The sequence below is a fragment of the Gambusia affinis genome, linkage group LG13, assembly GCF_019740435.1.
Source record: "Gambusia affinis linkage group LG13, SWU_Gaff_1.0, whole genome shotgun sequence".
In the NCBI taxonomy this organism is placed as follows: domain Eukaryota; kingdom Metazoa; phylum Chordata; class Actinopteri; order Cyprinodontiformes; family Poeciliidae; genus Gambusia; species Gambusia affinis.
The window spans coordinates 16833913-16856069 of NC_057880.1; the positions used below are offsets into that span (position 1 = coordinate 16833913).

The following is a 22157-nucleotide window of genomic DNA, read 5'->3' on the forward strand; positions in this document are numbered from 1 at the left end:
ACCTAGAGGAAAGAGGAGAAGACAGTGATTTGATTTTTTTATCAGTCTAACACTTCAACCAAGTATTATTTACTATGATAGACTTTTGACCCTTACACACAAACACACACACACAGACACAGACACAAAAATAAACAAACAAAATCAGGTGATGATCAAAATATGCTGATTTTTAGCTTGGCTGGACAAGATCAATAACTGCCTGATTGGAATCTCCAAAATCTTTTTTTTTTTCTTATTCTATTAATGTACAGGCCATACTAAGTCTCACAAACAACAACACATCCAAAACTCTTTGGATGGGGGAAGACGATACAATGATACCTGTTTTTGATATTATGGAGGAGATGTAAAAAACTACTTAACAAGAAACTAGTGTCTAGGTCTAGGACATGCTGGGACGTGTCTGTCATATTTTCATACTGAAAGAGAGAAAGACAAAGCAAGACTCTGCGCAGCAAATGTACTTTATGTTTGCTTTTAAACGGATGAAATTAGGAAATGCTGAAAGGCTTTTGGAAACTTCTCATGTTATGTATCTGTTATGTATCTAGATTATGCAGAGTGTAACCGCTGGTTTTATAACGAGAGCCACTCTAATCAACCGTGTATTAAAATGTGAATTTTGTGGTGAGTTATTTTTTTTTTTCTTTTAAAAATTGCTCTAACACACACAGTGAATATAAGGAAAGAATATAAGGACGAAATCTGTAATGCAGTTTTGTACATCTTCTGATAAAATAGTTTATAAAGAAAAATAGAAATCAATAAAACAGTGTTTGTCAGCTTCAACTTTTACACAACAGGAGATCACAGATCGGCCCCAAAATTCTGATCGATGAACGTGGCAGAGCGACAGTTTGCTTCAAGCCTCAAGTATCTTTGTCGGTAAGTACTGCCATTGTGCTCAAATGTTGTTTGCAATAATGTCTGCTATTTAAGTTTTTGTGTCATCCTTAACCTTGTTGAATGCCATCCTTCGTGGCACTGCGTGTTAAAATTATGTCTTTCATATAGCAGTGTCTGTACTCGAGACGTGCAAGCTGTTCATGTATGTTTTTTATGCTTATTTTAATTATTTTTTAATTAATGCTTATTTTAATCATTTAATTAATTTTTTTTACAAAATTAAAGCTCAGACGGCTCAACGTTTAGAGTTTTTTGTTCGCTATCTGTAACACAGTCCGTCACACCTGTGTAAGGACAGAATTGATAGCACTGACTTGTTTCTCTTTATTTTATCTACTTGTTGCTTTTTACAGTCTCAGTCTGCAGAAAAATAATCTGACTAAATAGATTCACATTATATGCATATTAGATTAGCTTTTTCAAAAAGGCTGGTCATATTTTAATAATACACATAGCTATCCTTTATCCTGAACAGCCCAAACTTTGCTCAGTCTAAAGACTGGAAAAATGGGAATACAAGATTCTGTCTACAGATACATTAATGTAAAATGAGTTTTGTTCATTTTATACAGCTAAACTGCAGATCAGTCAACAGAATGAAATTTTAATCAATTCACCTTTGATGTGCTCCTCCTTTGCTGCAACATTCTGACATAATTTTAAGAAGTAATACTTACCCGTGAATTAACCGTGATAAAGCTAAGTTAGGTTTTATTTGAGACTATTGTGATAAAAATATTGGCTTTAAGCCTATCTTAATTGAGGACAATCATCTGTATGACATAAAACTTGAAAGATTACTTACCGGCTGTAAAGTCAGCAGAAGTTCATTGAGAGGATTGGTTAGGTTGGTGCCAAAGATTATGAATCCATAGCTAAGGCCAGCAGAGTGAAGTGCTTTGTCCAGACTGAACACACAACCAAATACATGATTTCATTTTTTAAACAATATGTAAAAAATACTAAAACAAGAATTGTGCAGATCCTTTTTCATGGCTCTTGTTTCTTTTGAAATATAGTTACAATTTAAAGAATCAGATTCTGTAAAACAATTACTTACTTTGAAATAAACAGGGAAATAGTGAAGAGCAGTGCAACCAGGATGAAGAAAACCCCAAGTATTATCTGCAAAGAAATGACAGTCAACATTCATGTTAAATAAATAACCAAGGGGAAAATGAGCACTCATTCAGATCCTTTGTGAACCTTGGTAAAAGAAAAACTATTAAAACTATTGTATACACTTGTGCCAGGTCAAAGACAGACCATATGGCATGTAGAGCCTCAGATTGGCACTGGTGCCCATGGCAACAGGGGGGGGGGGAATTTTGGCACAGCTATTTCAAGGATTGGTCAGGTAGAAAGATTGCAACCACACAAGGAAAAGATTGGTAAAAGCCAAATATATAATAAATTCTGCAAACTAACAATTTGAGCTCTTATTGGTATATAAGGATATTAATTTTCAATAAATGAACAAATTATACAGAAAAGGCACAGATGAAATGTAAGACAGGAGCTTCATTAACATGTTTATTAATCTGCTATTTGACATCTATAAATCATCTAAATTACTTTAATTCCTGATACTTCACTCAACATGTCATGGAAAAATTAGTAAGTAGTATTTGTGGCTTAACATATAAAGTTATCTGTTTTCTAACTTAACTATTTTACGTGATTCACAAATGTATCACCATTACCATTGGTATTGGGTGATGTCATTTACCTGATACGAGAGGGCAGAAAAAAAATATACAAATAAAATACAATATGATCATATTTCTGATGGTTTAACTGGACTGATGTAATGTAGTGGTCAGGTAATTAAAGCACAATATTTGTAAGGATCCACTTCTGTACTCACATGAACAGAAACAACAGCTGTGCCGGCACTCACAACTCTAGAAAAACTATAAACTAGAAAAACAAATACTGCTTGGCAATAAAATCTGAATTCAAACTAACAAACAGTTTGACTTGTGTTGAACAAAATTGTAGTGAATAAAAAGAGAGAAATATCCATATGCCATCTGACAAATTGCAGCGTTTTAGTGGAGATACTTTTAGGTGAAGCTTTTTTATTGCATACACTATGCAATTATTTGTCTAACAGACCACACATAATGAATTAGTGTAAGGGAAATTGAAAACACACATTAAATAGCTTGTAGAACCAATGCTACGTTGCTGATTATCTGATGCAGAACTTCACGCAGTGTCTCTCTGTTGGAGAAGAACATGCTTTTCAGAAATTCACTTTAATCCACAATAAGTGAGTTGAAAAACATCTACTGGTTATTGGGCTGATTGTGGTATTGGGAGTAGCTTGAAAATTACTTTTCAATTTCTGCCTGATTGACTGGCAGGATCTGTAGTCTTCTGGTTTGTTCGCCTTCAGTTTAGTAATCTAGCCTGTGCTGCTGTGTACTTTTTAGAGAAATGAGCCGTCCTCTGGCTACCCTTCCAAAAAAGCTGTACTTATATATATATATATATATATATATATATATATATATATATATTTTTTTTTTTAATTAGACTGTCATAAAGTTTGACATTTTATATGTGAACTGGGATATTTGCAGTTTGAGATGCAAATCTTGTAATTGGCAGACCAACCTCCTACAACGTCCGGTGCTGACAAGATCAGCAGCTATCTTGTATTCATTTGAGAATAACCTTTCTAACCACAGGAAGGTGGACTACAATTTGAAAATGCCTAATAATTTTTTCCAGACTGATGGGTAGGAACAACCACATCTCTAACAAACATTGTGCCTCATTTGGCATTGTGTATCCAGTAGAGATGCCCCCGACCAGACAGGATCTTTCTTGCTAACAAAGATTTCTGTTTTTTTTTTGTTTTTTTTTGACCTGTCAATTATTATTTTAATGATTACATGTTTCCCTCAAAAGACTATAATACACTATGATAATTAGATTTTAAAACTTTAAAAACTAATAAATTGTTTGCTTTTGTTCATTAAAAGAAAAGAAAAACAGACATTTTAGTACATGATCTGCCAATTAGTAATCAGTGCTGATAAATGGGATTGGTTGGCTACTGAATGTGTATATTTACATATATATCAAGTCACAAACTATCAAGCATCAGAATCATGATGCCAGTATGTCATGTTCTTAATAAAATAATCAAAAATTGTATGCATGTAAAATGTTTGAAGGTCAAAAATAGCTGCATCAATGACTGGACTAGATCCATTATATCAATACCAACCACTGGGGCAGTGAGTATATTTTCAGGGTTTGCAGCAGCTTCTGTCTAAATGCAATCAAAATATGAGATAACATTTTTTAGCGGCCAAGTCATTGACTGACTGAAAATAACTAGGGACTTTTAGGTCACTTATTTTCAAATGTGGAGGTTTTTCTTTCTTAATACAAAAGGGCATGACATTTTAATCGGCCATTTGTAACTAAGGGTTGATTTTTTTTTTTTTTTTTTTTTTTTTTTATATAATCACAGCCAAACGCTGACAATTATATGAGAGGCCGTTTCAGCTTGGAATGTTCAACATGTTTAGTAGCTCGGCTCACCATTGCTGTTACTATAAAAACATGAGTCGGTGCCTGGCAAACAGTGGTCCCGCTGAAATCACAATTGTTTTGCTTATCACTCTGCACCAGGATCCTAGCATATAGTGAATTAATCTCCCTAAATACTGCTGCCCAAATTTGAGTCTGGGGATTGTCATTAGCCACAATCCCCTTTGGTCAAAGACAGACTGCTACAGACACTGGTTTAAAACATTTGTGCTAGCTTGGAACAAACTCAAATAGCAGCAAACAAACAACAGTGGGGGAAGTACTGTGAACTAACATGAAGATGCTAATAAAAATAGAATGAACTATTCAATCTGTGCACTGCATTGGATGAGTCATCCATGGTATATCAAGCTTGCATGCCACTTTGTCTCCATTATCAAATAAATTGAATATGCAGGTATGCTATCCTAAATAGAAGAGCATGAAGGTAGCGTGAAGTGAGATATGAATACCTAGATGTGGAAACATTGTGATGCCCATCAAACACCTTATTTCAGATGCTTCCCTATGTAAGCAGAAGGTGGTGAAACTAATGTAGAGTTATTTTAACCACCATAGAGCACAAAGTCTTAAATGGAGTCGGTTAGAGACATTATTACTGTGGAAGGTACACCAGTTTTTGTTTGCAGAAGGATATGACATGAGTAATTCTGTCACACCAGCTGAATAATATGTCTGTGGTCTTGTTTATCTGTTTAACCTCACAGCCGTTTTCCAGGCTTCTAACACTATTGGATCCAAATTGTCAATTCAACAGATTAAAGTTGTGACTTTTGCTAATAAACTGAATATATTGAACTTGTTGTAACAGCAAGTGATGGGACATTCTGTACTTTCCCCCCCATTGTCGTCTAGACCGGGGCCTTAGAAGGGTAAATGACAAGGCAAGCCAATTTATTTGTGGAGCACATTTTCAGGAACAGGGCAATACATTTTATAGTCCTCAGAATTGTGAGAATGGTAAAGTTGTATGACACACCAGAGAGGATAATCACTAATGAAAAAAGAACCACATGGCAGAAATATTTTTTAAAGGTCTAATGTATTAACCTTTTCTAAAAATAATCCATAGTTACTGATTTCTTCCGCTCAAAAAGACCAAATGACAAGCTTGAGCCTAAAAACTCTAGTACCATGTTCTTGACGCACTCTTTCAATGACAAGATTTAAAGAAAGAAAGGTGTAATATTTTCAGTAGAAAGATCTCATTCAAGTATCTGTCCAAAAACAATGTGCATACTTCTAGTGCTTTCTTCAGGGATAGAATGTTGTAATCCACGCTATCTTCTCAAATATTTCTTAATGTACTTTTTTAAAGAAACATTTATATTTTAGATTGATTTTATTCTTTAAAATCATTGTTTGTTGTTGTTCTGATAAGTTGTAGAGTTCATCATGCACCAACAAAATGTGATCAAAAATAACAAATGTGTGACCCTCTTAAAAGTACAGCAATAATATTATTACTATGCATAAAGTTGAGCTCCTGGCTGAGTGGACCAAAAAGGAGTAAAATGACACAGGTTTACAGTTGATTTAGTTCCTCATGGGAACTATGAGATCCTGTTTGAGAAATACAAGTCTCCCTTAGAGACTTCACAGTAAATTAGGTGAAGAGACTACCCGTGGGACTCATGTAAATATGCTGTGCTGTAAAGTAGAACTGAAAGTAAATCTAGAGCAGTTTAAATGAGAGCTACAATATTAGGATTTTCTTTGGTAGAAGCAGTCTAAGCTGCTAAATAAAAAACAAGTTGAAACTATCTTTTTTTATCTCTTTAACACACAGCAACAACCAGACACTTGTGGATTTGTGTATATCAAGTGTACAGTGACTTCCTCTCAACGTTTGCACAAACTTCACTTTATTTTGTTGGAAATTCATGTTTGTCAAGCGTATATATGCCACATATCGCCCAATGACCACTGGCTGTCTTGACATCAGAATCCTCCCACTCAGACTGTGGACTTTTGCAGCTCCTCTACAGTTAACATGGGCATGTAAGTTAAGGTGGCTTTTGAAGGCAATTGATTGGTTTGGATTTTATTCAGGGATATCAGATTAAAAGGGGCTAAAAACAAATGGACACCACAATTTTCCTTTTCATATATGGAAAAACCTTAGAAGACATGAATATCGTTTATTTTGTTTTCTCAGAAGAACCCAACATAAATTTAGAAAAGGAACAAAACGGGTATTGAGATTCTCACATTTTGCCTTGACTTAGGCCGCTGCACACAATGCACATAAAATTGACATCTGTGAATGGGAGCCAATTTTACAATGGAGACTTACCTTGACAGGTCTGAGAGCACTGCCAACTTTAGAGCAACAGTGGCTCTCTGCAATGTCCAGGTGTCTTCCTCTGCGCTGGAGGACCTGTAGTTTTCCCTCAAGCTCCTGCAGGTTGGATCTGTCCTTTGAGGATAAAGGACGACCATCCTTACACTGCCAAAGAAACCAACAGAAAGGAGATGCATTGTTAAATATATGCATGCTTTCGATACGTTATGGTTGTTGGCTTCAAACCCATATTTAGAGCATCCTATGAATTAAAGGAATAATTCAGGTAACAGGGCTTATGGAAATTCATGTCTGTCAGTCAGTTAATGATTGCCTTATTAACTGATTTAGAAGAATCTTGAGATTTAGCAAGATGCCAGTGAATGGGTGTATTAAGGCTGAAAACATTTAGTAGTGGGGCGACTGTGGCTCTATGGTAGAGTAGTCGTCTTGCAATCGGAAGATTGTAGGTTCGATTCCAGCTTCCTCCTGCCACATGTTGATGTGCCTCTGGGCAAGGCACTTAACCCCAAATTGCCTACCGATCTGCGTATCGGTGTATGAATGGGTGTGTGTTTGTGAGTGCGAATGGGTGAATGTGACTCTAGTGTAAAGCGCTTTGAGTGGTCAAAATGACTGGAAAAGCGCTATTTAAGTTCAGTCCATTTACCATTTACCATTTAGTACTGTTTATGAAGCAGAGCATAATCAAAACCATAATCTAAAAAGTGACAAAGAAAAAAAGTGACAAAGAAAATGTGTTAACTACTTAGTTAACACATTTTTTAAAATAGCATATATTTACAAGTATTAAGTGATCAATAAATTTAAATGTCATAGTTTATGTTTTATTACTACCTCCTGTTTGCAACCACTAGACATTGAAATTAGAAGAGTGATAAATGCATAACTCTTACTTTACTTAATTTCAAAAATGTGTTTACTTGAAATGTCCTGTTTGGACAGAAAGAATCTGAGTGGGCGTTTGAAAAGGACATAACTGACACTATGTAAGAACTTGCAAAGACAGGGGGCATAAAAATAAAGAAGTGGTGGTACTTAACCACACAGCACACGTGGCTTTTTAGTGAAGCTGTTAGTTAATGCATTTTTTTGTGGACCTTGCATCATGAACATTGATCCAGATGTTTAACATGAAGAGAAAAAGTAGCAAATAAATATGTATTTTTATTATTAGAAAATTCCTAATATATTAATTTTGATGCAATTAAATGAAACTTCAACATATTCATGTTTATGCAACTTGTATGTGTACTGAAGACAGGTCATACCACTTAAAGACCTACCTTGGATTTCAGATTTTCTATCTGGTGTTCAACCTCGTCAATGTCCTCTGTGTTCTCAAGGCGTTCGTACGCGACACTCCGTGTGCCTTTTATCAGATTCAAAGGCATGACAGACATTCCATATGCCTGCAAGATGCAAAAGTACCATTATAATCACACACTATTGTCAGAGCAAGGGTGGCACATATGCCATGTGTATCCTCCCACACACAGTCACTCCTGCCTGGTGGCAAACCCATCACATTGTGGCACATGACAACAGTCAAATGAGGGCAAGCAAACACATGAACGCACATATGCGCGTGCGTGCACGGCAAAAATCCCACAGATCCTGGCCTCCTAGGCGGTGTCATTTTTGGCAGAGGGGGGGAAGAGGTGGGGAAGATTAAAATGGTGGAATCTATAATTGTGCTAAGGCTTATTGAAAAATTTGCTGCAACCATTTTGTGTGGATATCACTGCCTTATATCACGATGATGCATTTACAGCTTAACAGTGCCCCCATGTGACAGCAGTGTCCTCTAACTCTGAATTTCAGATTTATTTTTGCTTTAAACAACAAATCGGCCTGTAGAGAAAAATCTGGACTGCACATTACATTTTCTTAATTTTTATTTATCTTTTTGTTGGTGTTTAAATTTATTTATTTTTTTATTTGACTGGAAGCAATGACGATAAACAATAGCAGTTAGATAGAAAGAGACAGACAGGAGCAGCAATGTAAAAAAAAACAACAAAAAAACCCGCAATGGGTTATGTAACCAAAAATAAAATGGTAATTCAAATTCTGGGGTATTTAGCCACTTGGAAAGATCTTTTATATAAAAAAATATGAAGGGAATGTTTAATAAAAAGAAAACAAACCCATTCATTAGAAATGAAACTAAAGGCACCAGTCAAATGCTTTTACTGTGTTCCGTTGCTTTTACAAACTTTCAGGAGTGCTATTATATTGGGCCAAAATAAAACTGTCATTCTGTGTGAAGATCAATTCAAAACATGCTACAACCTTTCAAGCCCTGAAACATTTTACTTCATTCTTTTTGCAAAATAACTTATCAGTTTGAGTGTTAAGGCACATTAAAAAAGCCACATGGGATACAAAGTCAGGCTACACTATTATTAGTCTCTGCAGTGGATCTATGCTATGGGCGAATGTCGCCTCCTGCAATGAATCATGAAGCTCTTAAGGCCAGAGCATGTCCCGAATATCAAATACACTCATAAAAGGAAAACCTGTTCCAGATCCCACGAGAAACATTTCCCTCCCCTTTCAAATGTCCAACTACATCATAGAAATCTAAAATGACTTCTGCCATTCTGAGGTCACATTTCCAGTTTAAGTGTAATGACGCACGCTGATCAAATTGATTTTAACACCAACCACAGTTAATAATAACCAGAAATGCCTTATTAGAGAAGAGAGGAATGTGCATGTGTGTGACTCCATGTGAGTGTTGGCTAAGAGGGAGACTCGGAGAGAGAGTGATCCCTATGCCTGCTGAGAGGGAAGAGGGAGATTTAGTTGGATACAGGTTTCCGACACAAGCCTCCCCTTTGTTGCTTTATATACTTGTGATGGTGAAGCCAAAAGGAAGAGGAAGTGGAGCAGAGTGAGTTAAATAAAACTGTTGAGATTTTGTGAGCTTAGAATCTATATTCAGGGTTGCTCAAGGTCCCTTTCTTATGGAAACAACTATGTAGGTTTCAGATTTTATGCAGATTTATTTTATTGTTATTTGAGTCTTAGTTAAATCCTCCTACAGTCTTGGAAAGGAATCAGCTATTTATTCAATTAGTATCTGTGACTTGGTGACTTGATCATTAGATGGCTCTAAGTTCAACACAAATGACCTTTACCTGTTTAATAAAATGGTTTATTTTATCTTTCTACCTCATCACTTGAGAATGCTATTCTGCTAATATTATTTTAAACAGTAGCAAGATAATATAAATGAAGGATTAAAACAGTGAAGGTGATATGAATTTTTTTGGGAGGACATAATAAGTATGTGTGTTTGAATATGCAGTACACCAATGTAACCGTGGGTTTAAATAGAAAGGACAAACAAAGACAGAATGAAGGTACATCGATGGGGACTCAAGGATAACATATCTATAACTTTTTTTTTAAAACTACTAACTTTGTAGGCTTTAATTGCGGCAAATTAAGGTCAAAGGATATGATCCGCAACAACATATGATCATGATAGATCAAAGCTGGGTCACCAAATATTTAAGATAAAAAGTAAATGCATTTGGAGTTTCACATCTCTTGCTTTGCTTTGGTGAAACTGCCTAATTAGACCTGTTATTAGAAGCTGGTCTGAGATATGTCAGTTAACACAAACTTAGATTTTCAAAGAAGCAAACGCATCATAACTTTGCTTCACTTTGGATTTTTGACAGCGTTATGTACATGGCACAACATTGTCATGTTTTATACTCTTTACATTACATGGGAAAAAGCTAGATCTCTGCTAAAAACAAGCAGATTATTTTGTAATACACAATTAAGATTGCTGTGTGCGGTATAAATCTGTTTTAAATAATGTTAAGCTTTACAGATTTTTGCAAATTTGGGTTGAATGCCACTAATGTGTATATATATTATTATCATTTATTTATTTATTTTTTTTTTCATTTAGAATAAAAACCAAATGTAGACAATAAAATGATCAACTGTGGCTTCTGCAACCAGTGACAACCAAAAAAAGAGAAGGCTACTTGCAGCTACAGCCTGAAGGGCTTATTTTTCTGACTGACTTCAAAAAACAAGATGAAAAAACAAAAACAAAGACACTGTGGGAATCTTGATTTCCACAGAGCATTCACCAGGTCCATAGCGAGACTGGTCAGTGCAAATCTGAGCACAGTCCCACTGTCCAATTGAACTAGGTAATTATCTGCTCTATAGAGAACAGCGAAAGGCATGTGAAAACGGTGAAGAAAATCCCAGCTGAGACTAATTGTACGTCCTAAAGGGAAATTGGTTTTACAATTTACTTGGCTACTTAGTGTTTTATTCATCAACAGTTCCACATTCAGTTGTATGGTTGTGTAATTTGTCAAACAGGACTCTTTTAGCTCAACAGAAACTGGATAGATTGGAGTTAGCTGTCACTTTTTTCTCAGTCTCAGATCCGATAGCACAGGGGATTTTTTCTGCATGCGTCTCTCTGCAGCAGAAACCATTACGCATTATGTGGCTCTAACATCAGTAACATCAGCTTTGGGTAATATTCACATTCCAGTTATAAAGATAATGCTATGAAAAGTGTATGCCATTAAAGAGTCAATGATTTCTGATCAAAAAAGAAAAAGCAAAATGCCATGGGGATCAAGGCATTTATTAATGTGCACTGAGGGAGATCTATGTATATAAATAGACACTGAATAAGTGGTTGATAAGCCTATAAGATGCACCAATACATCATGAAGAGCCTCAGGTGTTCAGGTGAAGTGACAGCAGTCTGAGTATTTTGAGTGATTGAATGTCAGAGCTTTAAAATGATAAAGTTTTGCCATTAAATCCTCTCAATCACAACTATATCACAAAGACAAAGAACATGAATATCATACGATAAACACAGTTATGACTAGTAAATAATGTCTCACAAAGATATTTCCATTTATTTTGAAAAGTCTATTTAAGACAAATCAAAGTCATAAGACTGTAAAGAGTTTGAGCTCCTTCCCCTTTCTAATTACCAATTACGAGAAAAAAAAAAAGAATACTCTAATAGATCTCAACTCACCGTGTAAGTGATCACTGCCAACATACCAATCAAGGTCAAGGAGCTGATCGAGAAGGATAGAGCAGGAAGGCCATCTGTAAGAGAAAAGGAAACCATTGTAGATTCTCCCTAAGCATTGAGGGAAAATCTTAATACATCTCACATCAAAAGGCTACTTTGTTGTGCATTTTTGTTGTATTTTAAAAAGGTTTTTCTTTACCAAAATAAATGTTACTCAACAGCCAGATGCATTTTTAAATAGAAAATAAAGATGTTTTACTATCTCTGACTAATATGCTTAACTATGATTTTTAACTTTAAAAGATGCTAGTATTTAAACCGAGTATTATGTTTCAGTAGAATAATATTTTTAATTGAAATCTTTGGCCACCATTGAAAGCACTATGTCTGGTGGAAAAATTAAGACATTTTATTGCTGCGAGAGTACCATCTCAACAGTGAAACGTGGTGGCACCATTATTCTGTGGCAATGTTTTTCATCAGAAAGGACTGGAAAACTGATTAGATCGAGGGGAAGAAGGATGGTAATAAATACGGGGATATTTTTGAGCAAAACTTGTTTCGATCTCTCAGTAATTTGGGACTGGGTTGATGGTCTGTCTTCAAACACAACAATGAGCCAAAGCATACTGCCAAAGCAGGTTGTTGGTCACCAGCGGAAACCACTTAACTGGAAAGAGCTGGGGGAGTTTTGCTTTGAGGAATGGGCAAAAATCCCAGTGGTAAGGTGTGGCAAGCTCATAAGGATTTATGCAAAGCAAACTTCAGCTGTGATTGCTACAGAAAGCTCTACAAAATATCAAATTTAGAGGGGTGAACACACATACACAAAGAAGTTGTTTGTTATTTTTTCTTGTTTGTTGTTTGCTTCACAATAAAAGGAAAATGAAATGTTGAAAGTTATGTTCTCTAAATGAAATGATGCAAACCCTAAAAAAAAGATATATATATATATATACATATATATATACATTTTAATTCTATGTTGTGAGGTAACAAAACACAAAACATGGCAATGGCGGTGAATACTTTCACAAGGCATTGTAGATGTAAGCATGCGATTTTGATTTTAGCTCAACTCCTGATCCATGTTATGTGGGGAGCATTAATGTGGAAGACATTGCATAAATGTGTGTGCAAAGAATGTGAGCAGGACTAGAAAAAATCCTATATACAGTACATGTTTTCACTTAAGCTTTGCTATAGCTATTGTAAAGATTATTTTATTATAAAGATCATTGGTTTTCTAAATTAAAAATCTACACAAGTATATCTAATAAGCTAGTTTGATCACTAAAAAGACTAAGAAGCATAAGTATTACAAAGGCTTTAGTAAACAAAGTTGATTTATGAAAGCCTATACTTTCTGCACAAACTGCTTTTTTTTTTTTTTAAACTGATCCACATATGATACAATAGTCACAGCTTTGCTTTTAATAGTAATATTTCACCCAGGCTGAAATTTAGAGTGTAACAACATAGCGCGGTACAAGATCTCACAGTATTGCTCACCAAAGATTCAGGAAGTGATAGACTTTTTATGGCTAGCAGCGGTCATCTTCTGGTGAAGAGACACTATATGTGCCAGACAAGAAGGTGAGTGTTATAGTTTCAGGCTTTCTGTATCTGTGTTTGGGAGTCACATTGTGAAATAATTAAGGAAGTTGTTCTTTAGTTACCCTTTTGATTTACAGAGTAAACTAATAAGAAGTTTTAGCTGGACTGAACCAGAAAACTGTTATTAAACCATTAATGAAGCACCCACTGCTTTTACATATTTTATCTGGCAGTACTTTGGCTTCCCAATAGAAAAACAAAAACAGTGACAGACATGACGCAAATGATTTGGAAAACCTTGACTTGCCTTGAGCTCCTAAAAACACAGGTGCTAGAATTTGTGGCAGAGATAGTGCTGAGTTATGCTGCTTTCTCTATCATTTTAAAGAGTTTCTCACATTTGCATTCATGTCACAAAGACCCAAAAAGCACACTCCCTCACTAAACCAAAACTGGACACTTCTACACTGAACTGAGAATCTTTAAAACACAGTATGTGATTCAAAAACCTTTATTCTATTTGTAAAAGCACAACACATGACATGAGGGCCACTCTGGAATTAGACAAACCACAAGCAAAATAACTGGACTTGCCAAACATAGATTTTGTGAATCACCTGGTTGTATTGTTACAGCCTTACTCATCAATGAGGATACAGGATTTGCTAATCGTTACTTCTTTTGGACAGGCAGATGAAAGGTGGTCTGCCAGTAGAGATTTTTCAGGCAGGGCATGCCACAGCTATGTATGGCAGCTGTAATGCTCTGGACAGCAAAGGCTTGACAAAAGGTGATTAGATTGGCACAACGCATTACCAGGACTGAACTGCCAGCCTTCCAGCAACTTCACAGACTGGACTGTAGAAGAAAGGCAGACAAGATCATCTCTGACCTCTGCCATCCCAGCTACACGCTGTTCATGCTTGTCCAGTCAGGCAGTTGGTGCAGAAGCATACCGACATGCACCAGCAAATTTAAGAACACTTTCTATCCACAAGCCATCAGGATATTAAACTGCCTGAAAAACTGAATATCTGAGTTTTTCTGCAGCCACTTCAGGCTTAAAGTATTCAGAGTAACAAAGTACTAAGACTTTGAAGTGTACTGTTTCCTACATTATTTATAATGTCTTCTTTGGTTGTTTTTTTAGAACGCCAATTGACTATTACTTTTTCTTACAAAATTAACTTTACTCTGCAATGATAACTCAAGAATTTTATTACACTAATGATGTTCCAATGTTGCAAATGAGAAATGATTTGAATTGAAAGGCATACAACAGAAGTAATCTGAAGTGAATTGAAATAGAATCTTATATAAGTATCCTAGATAAAATTTGGGAAATTTTTATTAGGTTAAAATTATGTTGTTTTATCTCCAGAATCCCTCTTTCAAGATGTTAAATTTACAGATGGGACTTCTGAATTGCTACAGTACAACATAGCAAATAATTTAGATCAAAAATATGAAATGAAAGCCCTAAAAACTGCCATGGGATTTGAGGTAAACATTCTTGTAACTAATATATTGTGTCCTTTTAGACAAGGACAGATGATATTAGTAATCACATTCCCCTTAAATGTAAAGCTTTACACAATAGGTGTTCAAACAGCTTGGTTTTTCAGCCCATATAGGTTGAGTTAATGTGTGTAACCCACAAGAGAGAAAGAGGACCACCTATCAGGAAAGCACAACAGTAGGTGTCAGGCCAGCTGCCAGAGATAAAGTTAGAAGACAGGGATTGATGAGGAGAGTGATTGCCTCACTCCCCTGTCAAGATCCCACCTGTCATAGCATTCTAAGTAAAAAGCCACACATTTGTCCTTTTATAAATATCCCTCATCCACTCAACAGCAACTTCATAAAGCCCAGACCACCTGTCACCATGGTCATAGGTGGGTCTCTCCTTGTCTATCTCCTTGACAGCAGCATTTCAATTGCAAAATTAAGTCAGTATTCAGGGCATGTATAATGTGTGCTGTTTACATCATTAATCACATTCTTCTAGAGACAGTTTGTATGTGCACAAGGGCAAAAAAGTGTGATATAATATATATGTTGTCCTCATTCTATGCAATAAGGAAACTTTGAAGTCTGACAACCAGGCTGAACATTAACATTTGAATACCTTTTTCTGATTCCCGGGTGTTTCATTGCACTCTTACTTCCTTTGTTTGGTGGTGTGCTTAGTGAAAAAAGACAATAGCCTCCTGTTCTGTAGAGAGAACATTCTGCTCATAGGCTCGACACAAAGCGAAGGATGGATGTTTGCTGCCAGTCTTCTTCGTTTCTCAAGCAGATTTTCCAGGGATTATACGTAGGAAATATTGTCCATTATTGGTTATGCTTCCACATCTGTATAGTGTCAATTCAAAAACCAGTGGAATGAAGAAGCTCTTATCTCTCTCCACATATAGCCCTTCGGGCTTGTGTTCATGTATGAGCCTCATGCATGAAGGTGTTCTTTCAGGAGCTCCTTTAGCTCTGGCGCCCTACATCAGTGGAATTTCGGTGAAATGACAGAATCATCAAAAGCAGCTACAAAGGCAGCCATATGTTGGAACACAGACTATGATAAACCGCAGCATATGTAAAGTTGCAAAAAGCTGGAGAAGGGCCGAGGAACTTTCACAGTACTAAGCTGCACAGCAATGTGGATGTGGACTACTTCTTAAAATATAATGAATGAGTTTGGATGGTTTATAACATATGAAAAAACTGTTCTTAACTGGAATTTAATGATAAAGATCCATAACATCAATGTGTTATTCATTTAAAAAAATAAAATAAAACAAAAATAATAATTTTCCCACCTTCTTGCATTGAATTATCTAAACAATATTATGTCATTTTGGTAACTGCTTTGAGACAGTTAAAGCCAATCATCTGCAGTTAAACAACTCTGCAGATGTCAGTGGTGATGATTAGTTCGTCTGTTCATCCATCCATTGATGCTCTCTGAATAGGCCACCTGAATAGGTGACCAAATTCACCATATAGAGATTTGTACTGGCAAAAAAGCTCAAAGCTTTGAGCTATTGTACAAACCTCTGTACCATATAGAGCTTTGTACAGACCAGTGGGCATCTGTTACTGGGACATAAATATGTTTCATGGGTTCTGAAGATTCTGGGGCAGGGTCTCTGCAATGGGCTTGCCTCCAAAAGATGTCTGATTCAATGTGATTATTATCTGATCAGGTTAGGTTCTCCCAGTAGAATACAGAAAAGTGCTATTCAATGGACTATGATGTTTAAAATCCAACTGTTGATCAAAGTGCTGCAAATTTGTCAGTTAGTCAAAAAATGGCAAAAATGTGTTAAATTAGTTTCAGAAATAGATTGTCCCATAGAAATATGGCAACACAATTTTGTGTGTCTCTATGTGCAGTCAAGCGAAACTGTTCTTCTCTATGCTAATTTAAAAAAAAGTTAAATGTTACAATCCAGCCTCAGGTACTTCCCCAAAGCAAAGCCAAAAATTAGAAAACTACACTGTCCTTGTCCTGAATAAGAAATCAAGAGCTACAGTACTGATCTGTAAATTATTCAAGGAACACTGGTTTAACAAGTGTAATGTTATAACTATTAAAAGATGTATCAACTTTAAGGAACTGTTGTTCCAGAAAAGTCAGGAGAATTATGTGGCCAAAGTGTTTTTTCTTCACACAATTAACTTCCCATCTGGAAAAAAAAAGAATCAAGGAATTAGAAAAAAGGATAATGCTCAAATTTCCTCTGCAGCCCAGCAATTCCACCCATTGCACCAATGGAGGAAGGTTAGGGACATCGCTTAGGAGATTCCAATTAAGCACAGAGGCAGATGGTTCAACTTTCTCTTTGGTCCCCATATGGCAACATGCCACGCAACTGTTAATAATCCATACTAGCTAAAGTTCCTGCATTAGCGCTGAAACAGTAAAAGGCCTTATTCTAATGAAAATGTGAAGATGTGTGTATTAGTGTGATGGGAAAAAGCTATTTCCTAAAGATTTTATGATGCAATTTATGGTGGAAAATTTGAAAAAACAAATGCATTTTATGTACGGTATATGCATTTGTTCCATAATCTATTGTATTGCATAAGCATAAAATACTTAATTTAGTATTTATAGAATTACTGAACCCTTTTAAAGAATTGTTTTCATTTAATCAATTCCAGAAAAAATGTAAACATATTGTTGGCACAATGTTTATAAAACTGTTGATTGCTGAATAAATGGCCGCGTTGACCAGAGGTCAAGAGCCTGGAATCTACACCAGATGGTTGTTTTCACTCTGATTTGTGAACACAAGAGAGGAGTTATTTCATTTAAAACATGACTCTTAACCAAAGGAAAACAATTTTGACAATAAACAATGATATTGGACAAACATCAAAACTGAAGTTTTTTGCATTAGAGGTAATTGTGATTAAATCTGACCAAAAAGCATTAATTGTGGGAAACTCCTGCCATAATATGTTTTATGCAGATTTAATAAAGGTTAATTCCAGCTCTTAACCGGTGCAAATAAAAAGAAAATAAATGACTTAAATGTGGTAAGATGACAATTAAGTAGTTATGACTGAAAAAGAAACATTCCGTAGTAATCAATAAAGAACTTAATAATTAATTGATATTTTTTTAGTCTTGCGTAAAATGCACTACGAAATTTTCATGATGAAGAAAATCTGACAATTTATAGAAATCCATTTTTGTTACTCATAGACAGTGCAAACAGCCACTCTTTTTGATGTGGAAGTAGCTACTGAAGAAAGAAGAAAGTTCACGATTTTCAGTATCATGTTTCATAATGATTTCCAAGAATCTACAAAAAGTAGGGAAAAACCTCATTACAAAGAAACGGCATTCTCTACTGAGTCACATTTCCTATTTATTTACACTGTTACTTCTAAACAGGGCATAATAGGAAAGCAAATTCAATGTGCTTCTTATTGGATCTGTAAGACACTGAAGCAAAGTGGCTGTGTTTGTTTGATTACAACTCTCAACTTCAATCGACAGAAGACAGTATTTTTGTATGACTTATTGAGATATGTCTGGCTCATTCAGACTAATGAAGACCGTGAGTTAAAGCAGATAACAGGAAGGCTGTGGGGTCTGAAGATCATGAGAATGTAATTGTACTGTGGTTCTGTAAAGATGTAAAGCTTTATTTATTTGAGCTTTCAATCTCTTTCATAAAACTTTTTTTTTTTTATAGATTGGCAGACTTTCAGAAGTGTCATCATTAAGGTAATGCCAGCCATCCACACTACTAAAATGTTGTGGCTGTTCTAAAATAATGAAATATAATTTTAAGACAGAACACCGATTCACTGCTCCTTATATAAATATTTAATTAAGTGCTCACAAAAAGTAAACTAAAACTAAATTAATTACAGTTCATACAGAGAAACTGGAAAAAGTCATAAATGTCTCTCTCTCTCTTTTTTTTTTTTTTTTCATAGAGTCAAACTATTTCTATAAATCCTAAAAATTACATTAACCAATAAGCCTGTGTGGCAGTTGAGGAAAAATATGAGAGTAAATGAAGAATGCATGAAGAAATAAAAGGTGTCAAGTTGAAAAATTAATCTGAACTATAAATGGGCTTCAAAGGTAATTATAACAACCAGAAGATATTTAAAATTCAGGTTTTGCTGAAAATTGCAGGAAGTATGTTTCGTAGTAACTGTACTTACGGCTACTGCCAAGCTCATCAAAGAGGTACTGCACCTTCTCCCACTGAGTGGAATTTTGTCCAGGTGGGGCCTCAAGTGGAACAAATGCTCTGAAAGAATAATAATAATAATTTAAAAAAAGACAGCTCCTCTTTTAATATTATTACGCTTTTCATAATCTGAAAATTCAAAGCAATCCTATCCACTGACAGCTGAAACCCATTAAGGGAGCCACAAGAAAACAAAGCTTTCACCCAGAAAATATGCTGTGGATTTTGGAGCGTGTAGATAATTGATAAGTAATTTCAATTTGCTTTTCAGTTTTTTGTGCCCATTGAAGTTCTTGCATGCAGAATTCCAAACCAGGGGATAGGTGTGCAAATTAGATCTGTTAGACAGGACAATGGTTTATTTTATTCCTGTGTTCAATACTTATTGGGGCCTGCCCATAGCAATGCATAAGGAGAGCAGTGACTGACTTGCGAAGCAAGTCAGTCACTGCCTCCATGCATTGCATGGCAGGCACCTATTGTTCTACACCCAATAGAATGTCTCTTTAAGTATTATTATTTATTATTCTTCCGTCACCCGGAATGCGGTATGCCGCTGCGAGCCCACCCACAAAAGTGTTTTCACACGGTGCGGCTCGATCCCGGGTGGTGTGCTATTACTTTTGGTGGGCTTTGGAGTTACCATGGCGACGTAAAAAGCAAAAAACGACCCCAAAATCACTAACGAGCTCACCAGGTGAAATCTCGTCGTCAAGGGGACGAAGCAACCTCTAAATCTTAAAAATACCCTATTTTTGAGGATTTTCTGTGTCGTCATAACTTCATGTAGAAACGCCATTCAAACTTCATTTTGTAGATACGTCCGTGATCTCTTTTAAAGTGAAGACAGCACATCGATATGAATTATGGTTTGTCCACAACTTCTTTCTAAGCGACCCAAAGTTTTTGATTTTTGGAAAAATCAGAGGTGAAGGTCAGCTCCGCTAGAGTGAGAGTCAGAGCGACATTTTGACCCCAAATCATTTTTTAACTCGCCTCACGCCACAAATATTGCATGATTGGTATCAAACTTGGTCATGACATTGATACGCTGCCTGCTCCGGTCAAATGTTTTCAAAATTATCTAGCGCTTACAGTTTTCTCTCCAGGTGCTTCAGAGCAAAGTCATGCGCCAGGGTAGCAGACAGATCTCACTGATTCACTTCCATGTATTTCTGAAAAAATTCAGACCTTGGCACACACTTTTTTTTATCTCATCGCTGTTAATACTGTGAGTGAGGTAGAGATATGAATGGCGGGACTATGTGAGACAAATAGCCCTCTCATATGCTTCAAACGGTTTTCGAATATGTATTACGGTTCCCAACGGGAAACAGTTTTTTGCAATGCTTTTTTAGTCAAACTGGCTGGCTCAAACAGAGAATTGTCTCCCTGGATGTCTCACTCACAGCTGGCAGAGAGGATTATTTACCATGGCAACGGAACCCAGAGCAGGGAGAGCTGCTGAGACTACAACACGCATCACTGTAGTTCGAACTACTAGTTCAGTTAAAACAGAGGAGGACTGAGCTGGCCTTTAGAAAAACTTGCTGCTATGGGCTGTATATAACTCATTTAACCCAGTCACTGTTACACATGGGATGAGTTTGGCCCTTTGAAATGAAGCTTACTGAAAATTTCAAAATAAAAGCCCTTGAAAATTTTTTACATCAGGTCATTGCTTTTTTGAGCGTTATATGACTGATTTAATCCAATGACTGTTACACATGGGATGACTTTGACCCTTTCAAATGAAGCTTAACAAAAATTTCAAAATAAAAGCCTTGGGAATTTTTACATCATGTAATTGCTCTTTTTGGCTTTATGTGACTGGTTTATCCAAAGCACTCTTACACATTGGATTAGTGTGGGCATTTAATATGAAGCTTACTGCAAATTTCAAAATAAAAGCCTCAAAATGCCCTCTGGACAGTAGTGTATCACGCAGGCGGTGCAGTGATATCATTCTGCATTATCTGTTTATCCGAGGTTATGGAACTGCCTTGCGCAGCAAGGCAGTTTATTAGCATTAGCCTTTTAGCTTAAATAAGCTATTTTCTATTTTTCAGACTTATTAGCCATGTTTAGTATACTTAATGGAGTAAGTAAATGACAGTAAACATTCTAATGATACCCCACATGCTACTGAAAGTATTTATGCTTACATTAGCATATTTGCTCATTTTAGCTAATGCACTTGCTTTATCATACTGAATGTTGCATGTCCAGCTTACTTAACATTCTTGTGATTCTCCACATGCTATTGATTACATTGCAGTTTTCTTTAGCATTGATGCTACTTCTAGCATCACAACGCTGGGTCCAAACCGACGGGCACACTTTGGCAGGCCCCAGTTAAATTTCTTCAGGAATTTTCTAGTTATCTATAACATTTCATTTTTTTACAAATAAATTAATTTATTGACTTTTGTGTTTGGAATTATTATTTATTTTTTTACAATGGTGTAAACTTCATGCTCCACTAAAAAAAAAGTATGATGTGTTCCACACATATTTTACCCGGTGTAGAATGTTTGAGCAGAAAAACATCTGACCATTCCTGACCATTTTTTTTCTTTGTTGCAAACTTCTATAAAGTAAATTTACATTTTTAAAACACCAACATATCCAGACTTGTATCAAAACAAAACTTGTATCCAGCTGTCCAATCTTGTAACTTCAACTAAATACCGACTGACTGTACACTGACCTCTTGGTATTTCAGCATCGCAATCAGAATTCAGAGCAAGAAACCAATCACCGACAGGATAAAGCGACAACAGTTACAGTTTATTTAGTAAAAGAGCATTTATGCTACTTCGGTCTACATTGTATCTTCTAAACTTCTATGTGTGAGACAGTATAGCCATGTGCTCTTTATTTCTCAAAGCAAATAAGCTTTCCTTCAATGTCCCATTTTATGGTTCAGAGAACACATTCAATCGCACAGGTTGGACTCTAGCTATGTTGCTGTCACAGCTCCCAAAGAAATCCATTAAGTTTCCCTGGTGTTACTGAAAGCAACCTGTGTAAAATCTGAAGATAAATAGAACATGAC

At 35.9% G+C, this 22157-nt stretch overlaps 1 protein-coding gene across 2 annotated transcripts in view; it reads right to left on the bottom strand.

The window, feature by feature from the left end:
• lmbrd1 (LMBR1 domain containing 1) overlaps positions 1-22157 on the bottom strand; it is a 57714-nt gene that overhangs the window by 16965 nt on the left and 18592 nt on the right. For both annotated transcript variants that reach the window (XM_044136394.1, XM_044136395.1), the window contains exons 6-11: positions 19071-19159; positions 11829-11902; positions 8071-8196; positions 6776-6928; positions 1970-2034; positions 1715-1817 (exon numbers count right to left, since the gene is read on the bottom strand). In XM_044136394.1, the coding sequence (XP_043992329.1) occupies positions 1715-1817; positions 1970-2034; positions 6776-6928; positions 8071-8196; positions 11829-11902; positions 19071-19159 (610 nt within the window). The remainder of the gene's footprint in view (positions 1-1714; positions 1818-1969; positions 2035-6775; positions 6929-8070; positions 8197-11828; positions 11903-19070; positions 19160-22157) is intronic.